Source organism: Athene cunicularia, assembly GCF_003259725.1.
Source record: "Athene cunicularia isolate RWA chromosome Z unlocalized genomic scaffold, athCun1 chrZ_part3, whole genome shotgun sequence".
Classification (NCBI taxonomy): Eukaryota; Metazoa; Chordata; class Aves; order Strigiformes; family Strigidae; genus Athene; species Athene cunicularia.
In genome coordinates this window covers 7,598,472-7,617,050 of record NW_020799144.1, presented here as the reverse complement: position 1 = coordinate 7,617,050, position 18,579 = coordinate 7,598,472, and the positions used below count along the sequence as shown (strand labels likewise).

Sequence of the window (18,579 nt, the reverse complement as noted above, 5' to 3'; positions counted from 1 at the left end):
ATTAGTCAAATGCAAGTTTAAGAGAACCTGACATCTTAGCAGCTACTATGATTTTGAATTATGCAGTGGTTCCTGTACTCTTGTCTTCTGCCTGTCCTAAGCTCCACCTGCAGGTAGGCATCAGAAGACAACTCAACTTTAATTCAAAATTATTCACTCACTCTCAGGCATTCTGGTGTATTACTGGTCCAAACAGAGAACTTAAAGAAAGGTTGGTTTCTCAACCAGAAGGTGGTCTTGTGACTTTTTGCAGTAACTAAATTCTGAAGCCCTCACACACTGAACTGACACCTCACTGCTGCAATACAGCAAGTTCCAGCACTAGAGACAGACAGAAAAACACTTGCCCTTTTTCCTCAGTATCCCTGGTTGTATTCTCAAGGCAAGCCCAGTCCAGGGCTAAGTGATAAAGTCACAGAATCATAGCATCATCTAGGTTGGAAAAGACCTTGAAGATCACCTAGTTCAACCATTAACCCAGCACTGACAGTTCCCAACTACACCATATCCTTCAGCACTAAGTCGACCCTACTCTTAAACACCTCCAGGGATGGGGACTCCACCACTGCCCTGGGCAGCCCATTCCAACACCTAACAACCCATTCTGGAAAGAAATACTTCCTAATATGCAGTCTAAACTCTTCCTGGCACAACTTGAGGCCATTCCCTCTTGTCCTATCGCTTGTTACTTCATTAAAGAGACTCATCCCCAGCTCTCTGCACCCTCCTTCCATGTAGCTGTAGAGGGCAATGAGGTCTCTGCTCAGCCTCCTCTTCTCCAGACTAAACAATCCCTGTTCCCTCAACCGCTCCTTGTACAACATGTGCTCCAGACCCTTCGTTGGACCCACCAACCAGCTTCGTTGCTCTTTGGACATGCTTGAGTAATTCAATGTCCTTTTTGTAGTGAGGGGCCCAAAACTGAACCCAGTAATCGAGGTGCAGCCTCACCAGTGCCAAGTACATTTTACAGGGGTGGGAGAAGATGACTAAGCAGCTGAGACAGTTGCATCATGCTTTGACAGCTGAAAAGCAGAACAAAGCTATCTAACATTTAACTATCAAGGTGCTAAACAAATTTCTGCATTACTGGCTTGTTTCAGCAGTTAAGTTCACCATGGAGGAGAAATAAAAGGAAACTGGAGCTTGAGTCTCACATTACCAGCAAGCAGAACATGAGCCTGAAGCAAGCTCAAATTGTCACATTTGAGTGAGCTAGCATAATGTGACATTGGAAAGATGTGCTTCTACAGCTCTCCTCACTTATCAGGTCAAACCCAAGCATGAATGTAGGTCCTCCTGGTCTTATTTAAAACACAGTTCAAAAGACAGACAAAGAAAATTGCACTGTTGGTGGATAAGTCATGCAGAAGATGAGCAAGAAGTTGTTGACCAAGAACAAACAAGAATGAGGTCATCATGCTTAGTTTTGAGGGGAGCAAGCACAAGTAGTGTAGAAGGCACAAACATGAGAAAAGGAAGAAATCTGAAAGCTTTTGTCAAGAGAAAATCTCTCCTCCCCCACCTCCCTCCTCCCCAAAAGAGGGTTCTACAAAGTCCACAGTTTTCTAAATTCTGAACCTTTCTTGCATCAGAGGAGTATGTTCTGGACACAGGGATACAAAACAAGCAGGTCTGCAGACAACCCCTCCCTTCAAGCAAAGGGAACTCATACCCAACCCCAAAGTTGTCATACACAACATTCAGGGTCCTCAGCAACTCTCTGCTATTTCAGGGAAAATTACATCCGTCACATATAGTTTTATTTTTTACCTTCATTTCAAGAGAGACTGCAAAAGTCCCTGTTCTGTTGTCCCTGTCAATGACTGTGTTTGGAAATTACTGGCTTACCTTGGCTGTGAGAAACACGTTGAAGTGCTCATTGAAAGAAAGCACTGGGTGATCAGTTATTCTCTTCAAGAATTTGTCTAATGCTTTCCTCCTTGTCTCCACAAACTCTTCAGAAAAGCGATCGACCACACCCTTCACCACAAATTTCTCAGGAAGAGGCTGTCAGAGACAAGCAAAATGCACAAGATTCAGAAGATCAAAAACTTGCTTCTGCTATTTGGAAACATACAAAGAAATCAAACTCCAGTCTTAACAGGAGCTGAAGTGTTATGTTTGCTAACAAGAACCATAAATCTGATGGCATGCAAGCCCTGCTCTGAATTACCGTTTAGCTGGTCTGGCCTAACTCTAGCAACTCTACAGAGCAGCTTCAGCTGAGAGCCACACCAGTGAAGCCTAGACAGTACTTACACTAAGTAATTCTAGCAAGGCTTAGGGTGTTCCCTGGTACTGCTATCCGTGTTCAAGCTCCAGCTCTAAAGTGAAGCTGCACACTATTCACTACAGCAATGCATACACACCTCCACCCCAACGCTGAAGCAAGGCTGCTCAGTCCAAGCAAACTCAGTAAACTTAACAATTGCACTTTTCACCTCCTTTCTGAACAATTTAGAGCTCCTGGACAGGACCCTTCTAGAGAGAGATGATAGTCTTAGCGATAGCACCACACTGAGCAAAGATCGACGAGGCTTGACACAGCAAGTGGTCATGTAACCCAGGCTGGAGCCTTCTTGAAGCATTTGCACACAGTCATCTATCACATCTGACATTCCCAAGCATGTCTACATAAGTGGCAAAGGTCTGACAACATATCTACTGTTTCATCTTACTCCTATTTTGACTCCACCAGTTCATCTCCGCAGTTCAGCTTAACACGTAAGCCCAAGTCTGCTTCCAGACTTGCTAGTTCTGCAGTACCTCCTGTTACACTTAGACTCCAGACTTCAAAGTACCACTTCAGATGGAAGATATCTCTTAAGTTTCAGCATGGTTAGTTTCAGCTCCACCACTTGATTTGCTTTTGTTCTCTCTGGAAAGCATGGACTATAAGATTAGTATCAATCTTAAAATGGTGCTTTGTATTTTATTCTTGTGAAACAATCCACCCAGATAATCTGTGTACTCTTAGGCTAGCAGTAACAGCCATTTTCACCAAATTCAGGAATCAGGATTCTCCTCTGCAAAGAGTCTTTGTCATCTGAAATCTGTGACAAAAGTAATTGAGTGAAAAAGATTATCCATGCACATACCTTTCCCATCATACCCTAGCTGATGTGCAATGTACATGAAGATTGCACCTTCTAAGAAAAGCCAGCCTGACTTAGCTGCAACACAGATTTTGACCACTATATTTAGCTCTTATAATTTAAGACTTATCTTATTATACTTAGCATTCAGATCAGCCATTCTAGTTAAACCACTGTAAGGTACACTTGTTGTTGTTCAGACTGCTTATTACACTGTTGTATTAAATTTCTTCTTAATTTAACCCGGGGTTTGTGCCCTACTTGTGTCCGAGGGTGGGGGAGGGACAACGGCAACATGGTCTCCAGTCCTGGCAGGGCTTAAACCATCACAGCCTTTTTTGGCGCACCAATGTGGGGCACAAGAGGGATGAAATAAGAATCAAAAAGGGACAGATCCTGACCAGAGAGTGTTAGAGCAATCTGTTGGGTGTAATTTTTATGTTTGTATTTGCTTGGTAAGAAAATGTTTGCAATGCTGGCCCACTTGCTTGCGTGGTGGGGCTGAATTAATTTTTATATCCAGTGTATGATCCCAGTGCTCGTGTTTGTTATCGGTGGAAAATGTGTAAAGGGTCTTATTGTGCTCTACTGGCTATTGACTACTTATATTGTGTTTGTATTGCTGGGGGGTGGGGGGGCAGGCCGGGCCGGTACCTGTTTGCTGCCTGGGCTTTTGTTAGGGGTCTCACCCTCTCTATGGGTGAGCCAGGGGAAGAGATCCTCTTGGTTTTTGAGAGTTTCAATTATCCTTGGAGCCTGCAGGCCAGTGTGTTTGTGGCACAATGCCTTCTGAATGCCTGCCTGATTTCGGTTGTGGCCATGCGGCACCTCTCTAACAATAGCAGTGCCCGGAAACCTGCCCCGAGGCCAAATAATAGTGAGTGGCAAGGGGTGTGGGAAAAGATGGGCAAAGGTCTGACTCGGTGGGCATCTCCAATGCTTTGGAATTTCACTCCCGAACAAATGCAGAGCCTTGAAAAGCTGATGGAGTGCTTAGAAAGGGTGCGTTACCAAGCTGGCAAAACCCAAGAGACACAAATTGCTGCAATATGTTGGGGACTTGCCCATACCTACCGTGTCCTCTTTAATAACACCCACTGCCCTCAAGGGGGAGAAAGGGCCACAGAATCTGGAGTGAACTTACTGGTACAGCAGCTGGGCCGGGGGCACAGGCAGAGCCAGTCTCAGTCGCCTCCACCAGCACAGCAACTGAGCCAGAGAGCCAGGCAGTGCCGGTGTCAGTCGCCCCGATACAGAAAACAAAATATACCAGAAAGTCAGTTCGTGAAGTGGGGGATGGGGATGAGCCAGGCCCAGCATGGGAACAGGAGGAAGGGCCAGTGGTGATCATCTGATCTCTATCCCTGACTGAGCTGTGAGATATGCGGAGAGATTTCGGCCGCCTGGAAGGCGAGCAGATTTGCACCTGGCTGCTCCGATGCTGGGACAATGAAGCTAGTGCTTTTGAGAAGGAGGGGAGAGAGGCCAGGCAGCTGGGATCTTTGGCCAAGGATGCTGGCATTGATAGGGAAATAGGGAAACAGGCTCAAACCCTCAGCCTCTAGAAGCAACACCTGCTCAGTGTAAGGGAGAGGCACCCCTACAAGGATGATATCCTGTGTCAGCTGAGCAAATGGACCAGCATTGAGAAAGGCATCCAGAACCTCAGGGAATGGGCTGTGTTTGAGACGATCTATGGTGATCTGAATGATGAGCAGTCACCCATGGACCCAGATCAGGCCCCTTGCACACACCTGATGTGGTGAAAACTCCTGAAGAGCGCACCAGAAGCACACTCGAAAGCATTGGCAATAGTGTCCTGGTGGACAGACACCCACACTCTGACAGTGGATGGAGTGGTTGGCAAGTTCCGGCAATAGGAGGGAAATCTTCCTTCATCTCAGCATTCCTGGGTGTCAGCTCTGGAGGAACTGTCTCAGAGGATTCAGAAAATGGAAGAGGACATGTCCTACATTCCACCTACATGGGCTGATGTCTCAGCCATTAGAAGTAAAAGTTTCCCCACCCAAGAGAAAGGCAGCAGAGGATCCCTCAGTGGTGGGGCGGCTTAAGGTTGAGGAGCAGCGGCTGCCGATTGCTACCAGGACGGTGCAGCAGCGGCAGTACCGCACCAACCGAGACTCCCTGGTCCCCATCCATCAGCTGATCTGTCAACTAGAAAGCCAGAAAGTGATCAGCAAAACTCACTCACCTTTTAACAACCGTATATGGCCAGTGAGAAAGTCTAATGGCGAATGGAGGCTTACTGTGGACTACCGTGGCCTGAATGAAGTTACGCCAGCAATGAGTGCTGCTGGACATGAAGCAGATGGTATAAAGGGGTGGATTATGTCCTGGTTCAGCTAGGATAGGGTTAAGTTTCCCCAGCAGAGAAGGGAGAAGGGATCTCCAGGTGGCTTATTCATACCATGTTGACGTCAGGTCCGGCGCAGCAGAGCGGGAACTTTTTCCCTTGTGGCTTCAGTCATGGGGAGCACAGGGCTGTCCGTAACCACTGCAGTATTTCTCTGTATATCTTTTGTCTTGTTCACTGTTACTGTTTATTGTTATCATTGCTACTGTTGTTGTTCAGATTGCTTATTACGCTCTTGTATTAAATTTCTTCTTATTTTACACAGAATCATCTAGGTTGAAAAAGACCTTGGAGATCATCTAGTCCAACCGTTCGCCTAGCACAGTTCCCACCTACAGCATATCCTTAAGCTCCAAATCGACCCTACTCTTCAACACCTCCAGGGATGGGGACTCCAACACCTCCCTGGGCAGCCTATTCCAACACCTAACAATCCAGTCTGTAAAGAAATGTTTCCTAATATCTAGTCTAAACTTTCCCTGGTGCTACTTGAAGCTATTCCCTCTTGTCCTCTCACTTTCTACTAGGCTAAAGAGGCTCAAACCCAGCTCTCTGCAGCTTCTTCTCAGGCAGCTGTAGAGGGTGATAAGGTCTCCCCTCAGCCTCCTCTTCTCCAGACTAAACAATCCCAGTTCCCTCAGCTGCTCCTCATAGGACATGTGTTCCAGACCCTTGAGCTTTGTAGCCCTTCTCTGGACACGCTTGGGTAACTCTATGTCCTTTTTGTAGTGAGGGGCCCAAAACTGAACACAATAATCAAGGTGTGGCCTCATCAGCACCAAGTACAGGGGCAAGATCCCTTCCCTGTCCCTGCTGGACACGCTATTGCTGACACAAGCCAGGATGACATTGACCTTCTTGGCCCCTGGGCACACTGCTAGCTCCTGTTCAGCCGGCTGTCAGTCAACTCCCCCAGGTCCCTCTCTGACTGGCAGCTCTCCAGCCACTCCTCCCCAAGCCTGTAGCACTGCTGGGGGTTGTTGTGGCCCAAGGGCAGCCCCCGGCATTTGCCCTTATTGAAACTCCTCCAGTTGGGCTCAGCCCATGGCTCCAGCCTGCCCAGGTCTCTCTGCAGAGCCTCCCTACCCTCGAGCAGATCAACACTCCCACCCAACTGGGTGTCACCTGCAAACTGACTGAGGGTGCACTCAATCCCCTCGTCCAGATCATCAATAAAGATGTTAAACAGGAGTGGCCCCAAAACCCAGTCCTGGGGGACACCACTCGTGACTGGCTGCCAGCTGGATTAAACTCTGTTTACCACAACTCTCTGGGCCCAGTCGTCTAGCCAGTTTTTTACCCAGCGAAGTGTGCAATTGTCCAAACCTTGAGCAGTCATTTTTGCCAGGAGAATGCTGTGGGAAACAGTGTCAAAGGCCTTGATAAAGTCAAGGTAAGCAACATCTAACCCTCATCCAATCAGCAGGTCGCTCTGTCACAGAAGGAGATCAGGTTTGTCAAGAAGGACCTGCCTTTCACAAACCCATGCTGACTGGGCCTGAGCATCTGGGTGTCCCTCACGTGTTGCATGATGGTACTCAGGATGAGCTGCTCCATCAGCTTCCTGGGCACCAAAGTCAAGCTGACAGGCCTATAATTTCCCGGATCATCCTTCCAACCCTTCTTATATATGGGTGTCACACTGGCCAATTTCCAATCTGTTAGGACCTCCCCGGTCAGCCAGGACTGCTGGTAAATGATGGAAAGCAGCTTGGTGAGCACCCCAGCCAGCTCCTTCAGCACCCTCGGGTGTATTGCATCTGGTCTCATAGACTTGTGTATGTCTATGTGATGCAGCAGGTCACTGACTGTCTCCTCCTGGATTGCAGGGGAGTCATTCTCCCAGTCTCTGTATTCTGGCTGTGGAGGCTGGATTTCATCAATACAACTAACCTTGTTACTAAAGACTGAGGCAAAGAAGGCATTAAGCACCTCAGCCTTCTCCTCATCACTTGTTACCAAATTTCCTCCTGCATCTAGCATGGGATGGAGACTCTCCCTGGACTTTCTTTTGCTACTGACATAGAAACTTTTCTTGTTATCCTTGATTGCAGAGGCCAAATTAATTTCCAGTTGGGCTTTAGCCCTTCTGATTTCTACCCTGCACAGCCTCACAGCCTCTTTGTAATCACTGTGTGCGGCTAGCCCATTCTTCCAAAGGCTGTAAACTCTCCTTTTCTCGCCGAGTTGCAGCCAAAGCTCCCTGTTCAGCCAAGGTAGTCTTCTCTGGCATCGGCTTCTCTTAGAGCATCTGGGGACCGCCTGATCTTGAGCCATTAACACTTCCTTCTTAAAGAGTGCCCAGCCTTCCTGGGCCCCTATACCCTTCAGGGCAGTCTCCCAGGGGATCCTTTCAAGCAGGTGCCTAAACAAGACAAAGTCAGCCCTTCTGAAGTCCAGGATGTCAGTCCTACTTAACTCTCTCCTGACCTCTCTAAGAATAGAGAACTCTATTATTCAAACATCACAATCTAAAGACAAGATCCTTGTTAGACTTAGATCTGTCTCTAGACTAGAAAGATAAGAGCATTTCTACTGTTGTTTGAAAGAACATATTAAAGTAAGTCTCAGATCATTTAAAAAGTAAAAAATCAGTAACCAAAGAGATGAAAACGAACCCATATTCAGTTTAGTTTGGGTTCCTAAGTGTAGGCTATCATGACTCACTGCACTGAGAAGACAAATCATTTGGTGCAGGAAGATTTTAGGCAGAGGCATTATACCAATATTAAGACGACAACCTGGTATTTTGTTAGACAGAAGGCCTCCAGGGACTGCAGTATCTCCAATTACAAATACAGACACTCTTAGACTTGTTTGAAACATCCTTTCAGAACATCCTTGAGTCACAGTGCACCTGAAACTGCCTTTAGCTTCTACTGCCCATCTACTTCTAGGCATAAAGCTTTCATTAATCTCTCCATCACACCACTGCATGGAGGAGTTTAATATGAAATTCCGTAACTGCTAACTTGTGCATAGATAGGTAAAAGAGGGCAGTGCATCCTTACGCTTTCACTTTTTCTAGAAGAGAGGCACTTAAGACATTACTTCGTTCTGCATCTGGTTTCATGTCCAGTATTAGAGCTACTTGTGCCAAATTTACTGTTCTGTGTACAACAAATTCCAGGTCACAGCAGCTTGATTCCCTGGCTGTGATTCACCTTCTGCAACTAGACTATTATTTCTTGTCTTGCTGCCTTCAGGCAGGAGTAGCAGCCCGTTACTACACTCAGGAATCTGCAGAAACTTAACTTCAATAGCTCCCGATGTTCAGAGACAGGGAGGGAAGAAAGAGGGTCTGGACAGACAACACATTACTAATCTCATGTCTCCACCTTACCCCAGCAAGCTCACACTCTCTTCTATTCTCTCTACCCCTGAGTAAACATATTTGCTGCCAGTTAGTGGTATCACATGATTTTGTGAAGTATTTCTTATCTTTGAGAGAGTGAGCTATTATTCTACTGAGAGGCAAGTCCCAGAGTAATTAAGGACTTAAATAGCTCTCTACCCTGGAACAGTCTATCTAAATACTTCTCACTTAGCCTAGTCCTTGCTGAGGGAGGGAGAGCCAAGAAACTTTGTCACCCTATCCCAGATAAGCAAGCTAAGGCATGCTAGCAGTATTGCTATTTCCCAACAATTCATCTCCTACATGCTTCTTTGAATTTTTTTTGTTCAAAAGAGCTGATGGTGGTCTCACAAGCTTCCTACATGTTCACATCTTCCACAGCATGAAAAACAGACTGCTCAAGATCAGTATCAACCTCTTTGTATCACATAAGGTGGTCAGACTGCCAGCTTCAGTGATAAGATGGGGTGCAGTAGTTTAGCTAATCTCATTATCTAAACTTCTGCCTACTGAAGGCATGTAATAGCCAACAAGCCAGAGGCTAAGATTCATAAGGTTGTGATATTAAATGGGTTTTTTTTTTTATTACTCTTAAAATCAGCTCAAAAGGCCATCGTGAAAAGTAACTGCATCTAGGACTTGAGGTCCCTGTGTGGCTTTTTCTGTCTCAGATACTTGGAAATCTAGATGGAATAATTGAACAAAGAGATGAAGCATATTACACTTATGCCACAACAGATGTCATTAGCACACACACTGCCCTACAGGAGACTGTCAAAGCTCACCTCTCAGGTATGTCACTTAAGTCTAAGCTTCATAATCAGTCAAGAACAGGAAGCTCTTCCCACTCTACTAGAAGAAAATGAAGTGCCATTATTTAAATCTAGATACTCAAGAGAATGAAATACTGTATTTAAACCTAAAGAGAAATATCACCCTTGGAAGACAGATACAGAACTGTCCTTAGTAGCAGATTTTTGCTTACTACCTACGGGAATGAGATGTGTTGGTTGAGACTCTTCCAGCTTGTTTCTCAACCAGTCAAAGTCCTGGTATCGCCGTCGGACAGAATACTCTGGCAAATCAAACTCTGCTCGTGTGGTCTGGAAGAGAAGAACAGGATAAAATTAGAGTGCACCAAAACCTTTCACTCCAGAGTTTATCAACAAATGCAGTACAGTTATCGCTGGCAACGGTTAGGACAGACAAGCCTTGCACAGGGACTCTATCCCCAAAATTGTGTTTGCAGCCAACGTGAGAGAAAGGTTCTCTGGCCTTTCAAGTAGTGAGAAAGTCAGCAATTAGAATAAATATTTCTTGGAACTGATGTGTTCTTAAGACCTATACGTACTTCATTATATGTTCTGTTCAGATAGAGAGGAGGCTGTAGAGAAGGAGTACTGTGCACCGTGTTAATCTCTTGGTACTTGCAAGCCTGCAGGGAAGACTGTATGAATTCTTTATTCCAAGGTCAAGACTGCTCTTAATTCTTGATGGCTAAAATAAAGGTATTTAGTGATTTGCTTGTTCTATGATGTGTATTAACTATGGGTGAAAAAACGTGTTTCAGCACTGCACCATGTTCCAGAAGTGACAGGCTTATTACACTCCTTCAGAGCTGAAAGTTTAGGATATAAACCATTGCTAGGTTTGCCAAATGACTGTTTTTGTTGATTTCTGAGGAAGAAATGAGGCTGTTTATACTAAGTTTCTAAAAATAAAAAAATGGGCAAGATTCTAAAAATAAAAAAATGGGCAAGACATTTTCAGAGATTTATTGAAGACTACAGCACAATAGTGCCTTATTAAAGATATACATTAAGTTCACAGAATAGGTTGGGAGGAACCTTAAAAATCATCTAGTTGCAACCTCCCTGCCATAAGCAGGGACACTTTCCACTAGACCAGTTTGCTCAAGGCCCCATCCAACCTGGCCTTGAACATTTCTAGTGTTTAGAGTTAAATCTTTAAAGTTTTCATTCTCTAGCACAAGGAGTTAAACTTGTCATTACAAATTTGGAACAGAAGCTAAATATGAAGAGAAACCACTGGCAAATGTTTTGTTCAGTCCTCAAACAGTTTATGGCCTAGAAAGCTGACTGCACAGGGCTGCTTGCACAACACCTACTGCAAGTGCCTAAAAGCACTAATGAAACTGTGTACCAACTAGGATTCTCCACTAAAGAGCCTGGTATTGCGATAGTGATGATTGGAAGGTAGACATTGCACTGTGAAGCGCAACTCAGAGAAGCCTAGAGAGCTACACTTAGTTACTTGCAGCATCAAGAGCATCATTCAATGAAGGTGATGTAGTGTGCTTCCATTGCAGCATGTCTACAGCTAAACATCAAAAACCACTGCATTCTGGGGAACACACCAGTTCTCCTAGCTTTGAACTGGTATCAAATCCAGCACTAGGTTGCTTTGCTACTCCTAGCCACTACAACAGCCTGCTAAATTCCAGCAGAGATTTTGTATTTAACTTACAGACTGAAAGTAACTGCCACATATTTGGAAAGAGCCAAGTAGAAGCGTTTAGATGCTATCTACCTCTCCACTTGGTCTCTGAATGGCTCCAACTCCTCACTTACTGCATGTTACTCCCACTAATCCCCACTGGGGATCCTGTGCAAGTTCTATGCCAGAAAACTCTTTCTAGGGGAAAGTTAGCAGCCAAAAGACTATCAGCAGAACAGTAGCTCTAGTATACTATAAACAGTATGCTAATGTGGTATTACCTATGAAGTGGTTTTGTTTCAAGAGACAGAAAAGAAAAAAATCAATCTCATCTCCTCCCTCCTCTGACCTATGGTCAGAGATATCCATGTTAGTCCATGGACTAACATAATGAATGCTTACCAATGGAGCAGTCATGTTTGGAGGTGACGGACTACCAAGACCTAGATATCCACTGTGGACTTGTGGTTCACTCAGCTACACTTCAGAGTAACACCAGCTTATTTAACATGTTAAAGTGCCACACTATAAATGAAACTTCTGAGACTTCACATGAATTACTTTCACTTGTTTTGAGTAAGAGACTGAACGGTATTACACTAGAACAAGATAATTCACACACATATAGTCAGTCGCCATCAGCCAGTGGTGCTGACTGCTTTGTTCTTTTAACAGAGCAGTTTTAACTCAGCCTTGCAGGAAAAGACCTGAAATTAAGAAAAAAAAAGTAATGATTTAGTAGTGGAAAGAGCTTTTGTGAACTAGCTGTCACTGGGCAAAGGCCTCTTAAGAGATCAGACAGTGAGTGAATGTGAGTAATCAGGATGTATGCACACTATACTGTCTTATCCTGCAGCATGAGGATGAAGGTAAAATCTCTCATCTGTTAGCACTGAGAACCTTACTGACCAGCATTCTGCTAACAGTTAAGGAAAACTGTATAGGTACTATTCAGTCTAGAAGAAGGAAAGCAGTGTAAGTCCCAGTGTACAAACTTTGCTAGAGAACAGTAACTACTGTAAACTGCTTTTGCCGCCTTTACATCAGAAGCAGATTTGCAAAGTTTTCCATGTATCAGGTTTTGTTCCTCAGAGGGAGGCAGATGAAAATACAGCATAGTCATCTGTATTTCAGTGTTTGCTGTACAGGCTGTCAAATCGAGACAGCAAATAAGCTTTTTAAAGACTATTTGGACAGAGCATAAGGGCTCTTCAAGGCTTTAATGACACTTCACTAATGCTGAAAGAATTTGGATCTCAGATCAAACTGTTCATTAGCTTAGCACAATTTATTTTTTCCAGACTGCACACAAGAAGGAGGAGGGTCTCACTGCTGTCCAGGGATGGCAACTGAAATGTCTATGTTTTTGACACAGCTGAATTCCTCCTGATTTCTTAGTAGGATCCATAAATCTCATTTTGCAAGTACATGTGTCTCCCAAAGGAAGCTGAAAAACTTATGCAGCAGATATCAACCTCCCAAAAATAATGGGCAAGACATTTTCAGGGATTTACTGAAAACTCCAGCACAGTTCCACTAGGTCAGCACTGCAGTATTCTGGGCTCAGTTTTACTTGCTGGAAAGCAGGCAGGGTTACAGACACTTTCACATCTGTTGTTGGAATAGTTTTGACTTGAGGTAGTATTACAGCAATCACCAAGTCTTGGCCTTGTGTAAGATTCTTGTCTTTCTTGAAAGGAGTTAGCAGACAAACCTAAAGCTAGCCTGCAATGACTATGTGGAAGTATTTTTATACCCCAGTTCTAGTCCCTTACTTGGTATACCTGACTATGATTCCCCTCCATGTTACTGTTTAAGTTGGGGGCAAAATCTTCAACTAGAAAGAGAATGGCAGAGAGAAGGAAGCACGGTTTCATTTGCCTGAAATAGCTTAGCCTGCTTGAAAAAGAGCTCATAGCACTTATACCTGCTCCTCTCTAGGGATCAAGCTGTTTCATGTGCTCAGGTAACCTACCCAATGCATATACTGTAAGCAGAAGAAGAAAAAACCCAAGACCACTACTTCAGTATTGACTAGTTTGAAAGCCTCTTCTTTCAAGCCTGCAGAGCATCTGCACAACTGAGGAACAGCACACAGCTGTTCAGACCTCCATGGGAAAAGGCATAGAAGATGTCCTGGCTGTCCTAGAAAGTACAAAAGTGAAATTAGAAGTAGACTTACTTATGTTCACCTTGGGAGAAATGACTACATAAGGGTAAGTTTTATTTCCCCCACCTACTCAGAAAGATCTGCTTGATAAAAATCCCTCTAGAGTGCACCTCAGACCATCTGAAGAGTAAAGAGCCATATCATCAAGAACACCCAAGACACTTCAATCATCGCAGCAGGACTAATTAAATTCCAACACAAGTTTCAACTACTTTTTTTCCACCAGCCTCCTATATCAGAAAACTGTTGTGAGCAAGATGAAAATAGGGAATTAAAGAGTCAAGAGAGCCAGGTCTTAACCACTGTCTTCATTATTTTGGGGATTCTCATTACATTCTTTAAATTCATTCCCCCAGAAGACAGGCTGGGAAATGGTACCTGAATCTTACTAGGAAGCCATAAAAGCAGGGGCACAAGCAGGACCAGGAAACGTTCTTCTCAGCTTCCCTACAAGCCACTGTTTTGGACAAAATGTTTTGGACCTTTCCTCAGCCACCTGCTGACAAAGGTATCAGTAGAGAAGTCTGGGGCATAGTGCAAGAATTCTCTGTTCTGCTGTTACAATAAAGGACCTTTCTGAAGAAAAAAAGCAACACAAACCTAAGACTGTGGTCAGGTTACATGCTTCCCTACAGTGGTGTCCAGTCACAGCTACAAGCACATGTCACAACGCCAGCAATTACATTCCCCTCTTCCACCTACTGATGCTGCTTTTCACAGCAATGAAGTCTTCAGCATAACTCATTCTAGGACCAATGTTTATTCAAACCTTTGAGGTTCCAGTAGCATACTTAAGTGAAGAAAGAAGAAAAAAAAAAAAAACAAAAAAAAAAAAAAAACAAAAAAAAAAAAACAAGCAGCCATCCCTGCCTCCTCATCCAGAGCCACCAGAGAGCCTTTCAGCCCTTCACAGGTCTCCAAACTCTCTCATGCAATGCTACAAGGCAGGTGGTGAGAAAGTATGGCCTTACACCGGTAACAAGAGCAAGGTGTGCTATAGAACCTTGACCTACAATCTGGAGGTACAAGCATCTCTCATCCTCATCACTGTCTAGGGATTACTCCTGTGCAGCTTTTTTGCCATGTTTAATTACTGCTTTCAGCTCCAATGGCCAATTGGGCAATTAGTTTGGCATCAAAGAGGCCTTGTTTGTATGACAAGAATGAGTCAGACCATTAATACTGTTAGTCTTCCAAAAAGTCTTTTCTTAAACAACAGTAGATAGTGCTAGAGGTGCTGACCCTAAAGGTTAGCCAAAAGTTTACAAGAGTAATAAACCTGAAGAGGTGAGGCTTTCACAGTGATTGGTAACAATAAATTATGCACTGTTTCACAATAGCATTGTAATGCTATTGTACAGCAGATTTATGTGCTACAGCGAGATGCCAAAAAAACCAAGTATTAACAGACAGGTAGGTAGATATGCAAAGTTAGAAATACAGGACAAGGTTTTTTTAAACTACAAGACAACACTGTTGAATAACTCATCTGATATAAATACAGTAAATACCTTACCCACCCTCCAGAGTTCAGCTTTAAGAAGGAAGGGAACCCTCATGTAAACTCACAGGTTTCTAAGTAAAGGAACGTTATTTGGGTGCCACTGCGTAGAGATATTTTATCTTGACAGAATAAACAGGTCTTAATTTAAGAAGAAACAACTTTAGCCAATTTTAACCATTTGCCTATGGAAAGTTGCATCTCATTTGCCCATTGCTTCTGATGATACAACTGCTGAAGGCTATGTTTGTCCAAGCAGAAAAGCTTTCTACAATACTTGTTAACATTTTCTAGTAGTGAAGATACAGCATTTCTTGCAAGATTAAGACACCTAGAGCAATAAAGAATGACAGGCCTAAGTTAAGTGTGCAGTAAGAGGTTGCAACTATTTTAGAGAAACCACCTTTTCTCTTGTGCAGTCTGCAAGTAGAACTTTTGAGTAGACATTTTGAAAAAAGTGGCCTAGAAAGGCTTCCTTATCTCAGAGGAAAATATTCTCTCCAGTATATAGTGCCATCTAAGTAGGCCATAGGAACGTTAATCTTTTTGGACAAGTGGATCAAGTATATTCCTAGTAAAGTTCATGAACACTTTTTGCCTTAGGTAACTACAAGTGCCCAAAACAGATGTCAACATCATCTAGAAGCTGATGCTAATGAGAATGAGCTACTTAACAGAAATCAACATTCCAGTTGTGAGTGCAGTGGACTTTTCAGATCACTTGTCCTATTAGCGTAATTAGATTGCATTAATGATTGAACTACAACACACAATAAAAAAGTCTCTAGCATATTTTTTTTGGTAGGCTGTAGCATTCTTACACTACTTAAGTTTTAGCAGCAGCTACACAGTGTTCTGTACCAACAACTGCATGGAAGCTTGTTTACAGTCAAGGCTCAAGACTGTGATTTAAGTAAATGGCTGATAGAAGTAGTATGGTAAACACTTAACAGAACAAGCTCAAAGCACTTCAGAAAACGATAGACACAAAATATGAGATGATTAACAATGAATCATAAGGCACATTCCCCTTCAGGGAAGGTAACTCAAACCAGATGGGTGTCAGATTACTTTATATGAACTAACTTTCAAGTTAATGAAAGAAACTGGCCTTGCAAGTTTACAAACAATTCTATTTAAGAGTCAGAGACAAAAAACTAAGCTAACATGTTAAAAGTGTTGAATAGTTTCATATACTGAAGTACTAACAGTTATGCTAAGAGAAGTCACACCTTCAACACATTCACAAAGTACTGAAAGACACTAGGTTCTTGTCCTTACGATAAGGAAATACAATGCAAGGCATAGATGTCCAGAACATGCTCTAAAAAAACTCCCCAAAGAAAAAAATACTACTAAAGAACATTGCTTTGTACCTTCGTTGTAACCCTGTAAGTGATATATGTCTCCATCGTGCACACGTGTTTTTTGGGATCATCAACAGTAACAAAGAGGTCTCTAGTTTCGCCATCCAAGTCATCATCCAGCTGCAGTCTATTGAGGAGGGAGGAGGAGGAGGCTGGGCTAGAAGTGTCCACAGGTGTTCCATTGGGTAGACTGAGATCCTGTATCGGAAAGAAAAAAACAGTAAGTCTTTAATAAGTGAACAGATTCACTGTGAAGTACAGTATTCTCAAAGATACCACTAACAAACTTCACTGGCATATAACAAGGGCTATTTATTTCAGCAGTTCCAAGGATCACCCTTTTCTAGAACACCTGAGCAATCCTCTAAGGACTGGGGTCTGGGCATAAGGTTGTTCTACTGTTTCACAATTTGAAGAGAAAGCACATTACCACCATACCTCCCCCTCAGTATGGCACAATGTGGTTTCTGTTCATGAGTAGAAGTACTGCTGAACCAACAGTTCCTGGTGAGACTGAACCAACTTTAAGAATCTGAAAACAAGAGTCAGGCAAATTAGGAGGCCTACTTATAAGACAGGCTTCAGGCAAAGTGGCACCAGTTCAGTTGACGGGAATGAAGTCAGACTTTGCCTCTGGAGACTCCTATAGTAGAGGAAGAAGGGAAAACTTGTATTAGAGGTTTCCCATCCAGTCTATTAACTTCCAAACACATTGCCAGCACTCAGAGACTGAACTACCATCACTGCACTACAGGACAGTCACAGATGACACATTCCAGCATCAGCATCTATGCATCTCTCTCTTCTGGAGTTCTAAGGCTAATGAAAACACTGTTTTGTTTGGAGGTGTCCTCATTTCCATCCTCCCAACTCCAGGAGTATCATCCAGCACTTAAGACAGAGGCTAAAAGAATCAGCAAGTGGCTATTTTAGGCAGAGACGCACAAGGGTTTGGGAAGTCTAATTCCTTGAAAATGACTCAGCAGCAGTGGAAACAAAACAAAATTTCATAGCCAATTTGGAATATTCCCACACCTTTGAGTCTCACACTTTTGATAAAGATCAAGTACTCCAGCTAGTGGTTACTCCACTTTGAATAAATATCACAGCAGCTTCACATGTTCTCTGCTCTAGTTTTGTAGCAGAGGGAACTGACAGCATGTGACAAGTCACACAGTACTTAGAAAGTCCAAAAAATCCATGGCTCTTCAGAAAAGAGAGAAGGGTTTTCTGTTTGTTTTAACTAGTAGCACAAGAACAGATTTACCCAGAGAGTGTTTCCCTTGTAAGGACAAAGGTTCCTCTAGTTGCGAGTCAGAGAAACATCATTACATCTAAGCAGCACATTAACTAGAAGTGTTTTCAGTATTAGAATTACTGCTTAGCCCCAGCTTCACACAGCCTTTGTGGCTAAATAAAACATGTAATCTTAGCAAAGCAATCCTATTTGGGTCAGATCCCCTTTATGCATCAGTATTCCTTATGCAATTGTGGTTTGTGTTCCAGCTGGACAAGGGAAGTCCCTGTCTTCAAAAGAAGTCCTCCTTTGTTCAAGGGTTCAGAATTACAGGTGAGAGCTTCAAGTTAAAGCTACTTACAAAGGTCTGCCTTTGACAATGGCTAAAAACAGGGCTAAGTTCCTACCAGTCTTTGTCACAAACCCATCATGGGAGTACCGAGATTTTACAGAGAGCCTTCTGCCTGTTGCAGTTCTGCAGAATTCTGGTAGTATTGCTCTTCACCTTGAGGACTGCCTTATGAAGTAGAGAGAATAATGCTTTAGCCTATACATTTTGAGAAAAGGGTGATCCAAACTATTGCTGAATAACAGAGAGGTTAGATGCATTCTCCCAACTAATGCTCTGAATTGGTTGTCAACAGATGAAAGACTTCAGATTTAACTAGCAAGTGAGCAAGAACTGGAAGGCAGGCACTCCAATGGTCTCTTAAGAAGAGGGCAAAAGAGCAGCATGAGCATGGCACAGCTTACAGCTCATATATGAGGTAGACAGCTTGAACTACATCTGGCTTATACTCATAAGACCATGTACAACAGGAAGAAGCAATGCTACAGTAACTCAGATAAGGAGTTCTGTTGGGAGTTACACAGACAGAATAAGCAGAAGACAGGATAAGACTAGCAACAGGAGATGGCTTCAGAAAATCTTTAGTTCAGCTAGACAGAAGAATTTGGCTGAGTGGAGTAAAGAGCAAAGCAAACCCTGGGACACTACAGTAGCTATAGACCAATCTGTTT

General features: G+C 43.4%; 1 protein-coding gene across 2 annotated transcripts in view; it reads right to left on the bottom strand.

Annotated features, from left to right (window-relative positions):
- Positions 1–18,579, bottom strand: part of SNX30 (sorting nexin family member 30) — a 54,394-nt gene that overhangs the window by 18,124 nt on the left and 17,691 nt on the right. For both annotated transcript variants that reach the window (XM_026866592.1, XM_026866593.1), the window contains exons 2-4: positions 16,332–16,520; positions 9,820–9,930; positions 1,852–2,010 (exon numbers count right to left, since the gene is read on the bottom strand). In XM_026866592.1, the coding sequence (XP_026722393.1) occupies positions 1,852–2,010; positions 9,820–9,930; positions 16,332–16,520 (459 nt within the window). The remainder of the gene's footprint in view (positions 1–1,851; positions 2,011–9,819; positions 9,931–16,331; positions 16,521–18,579) is intronic.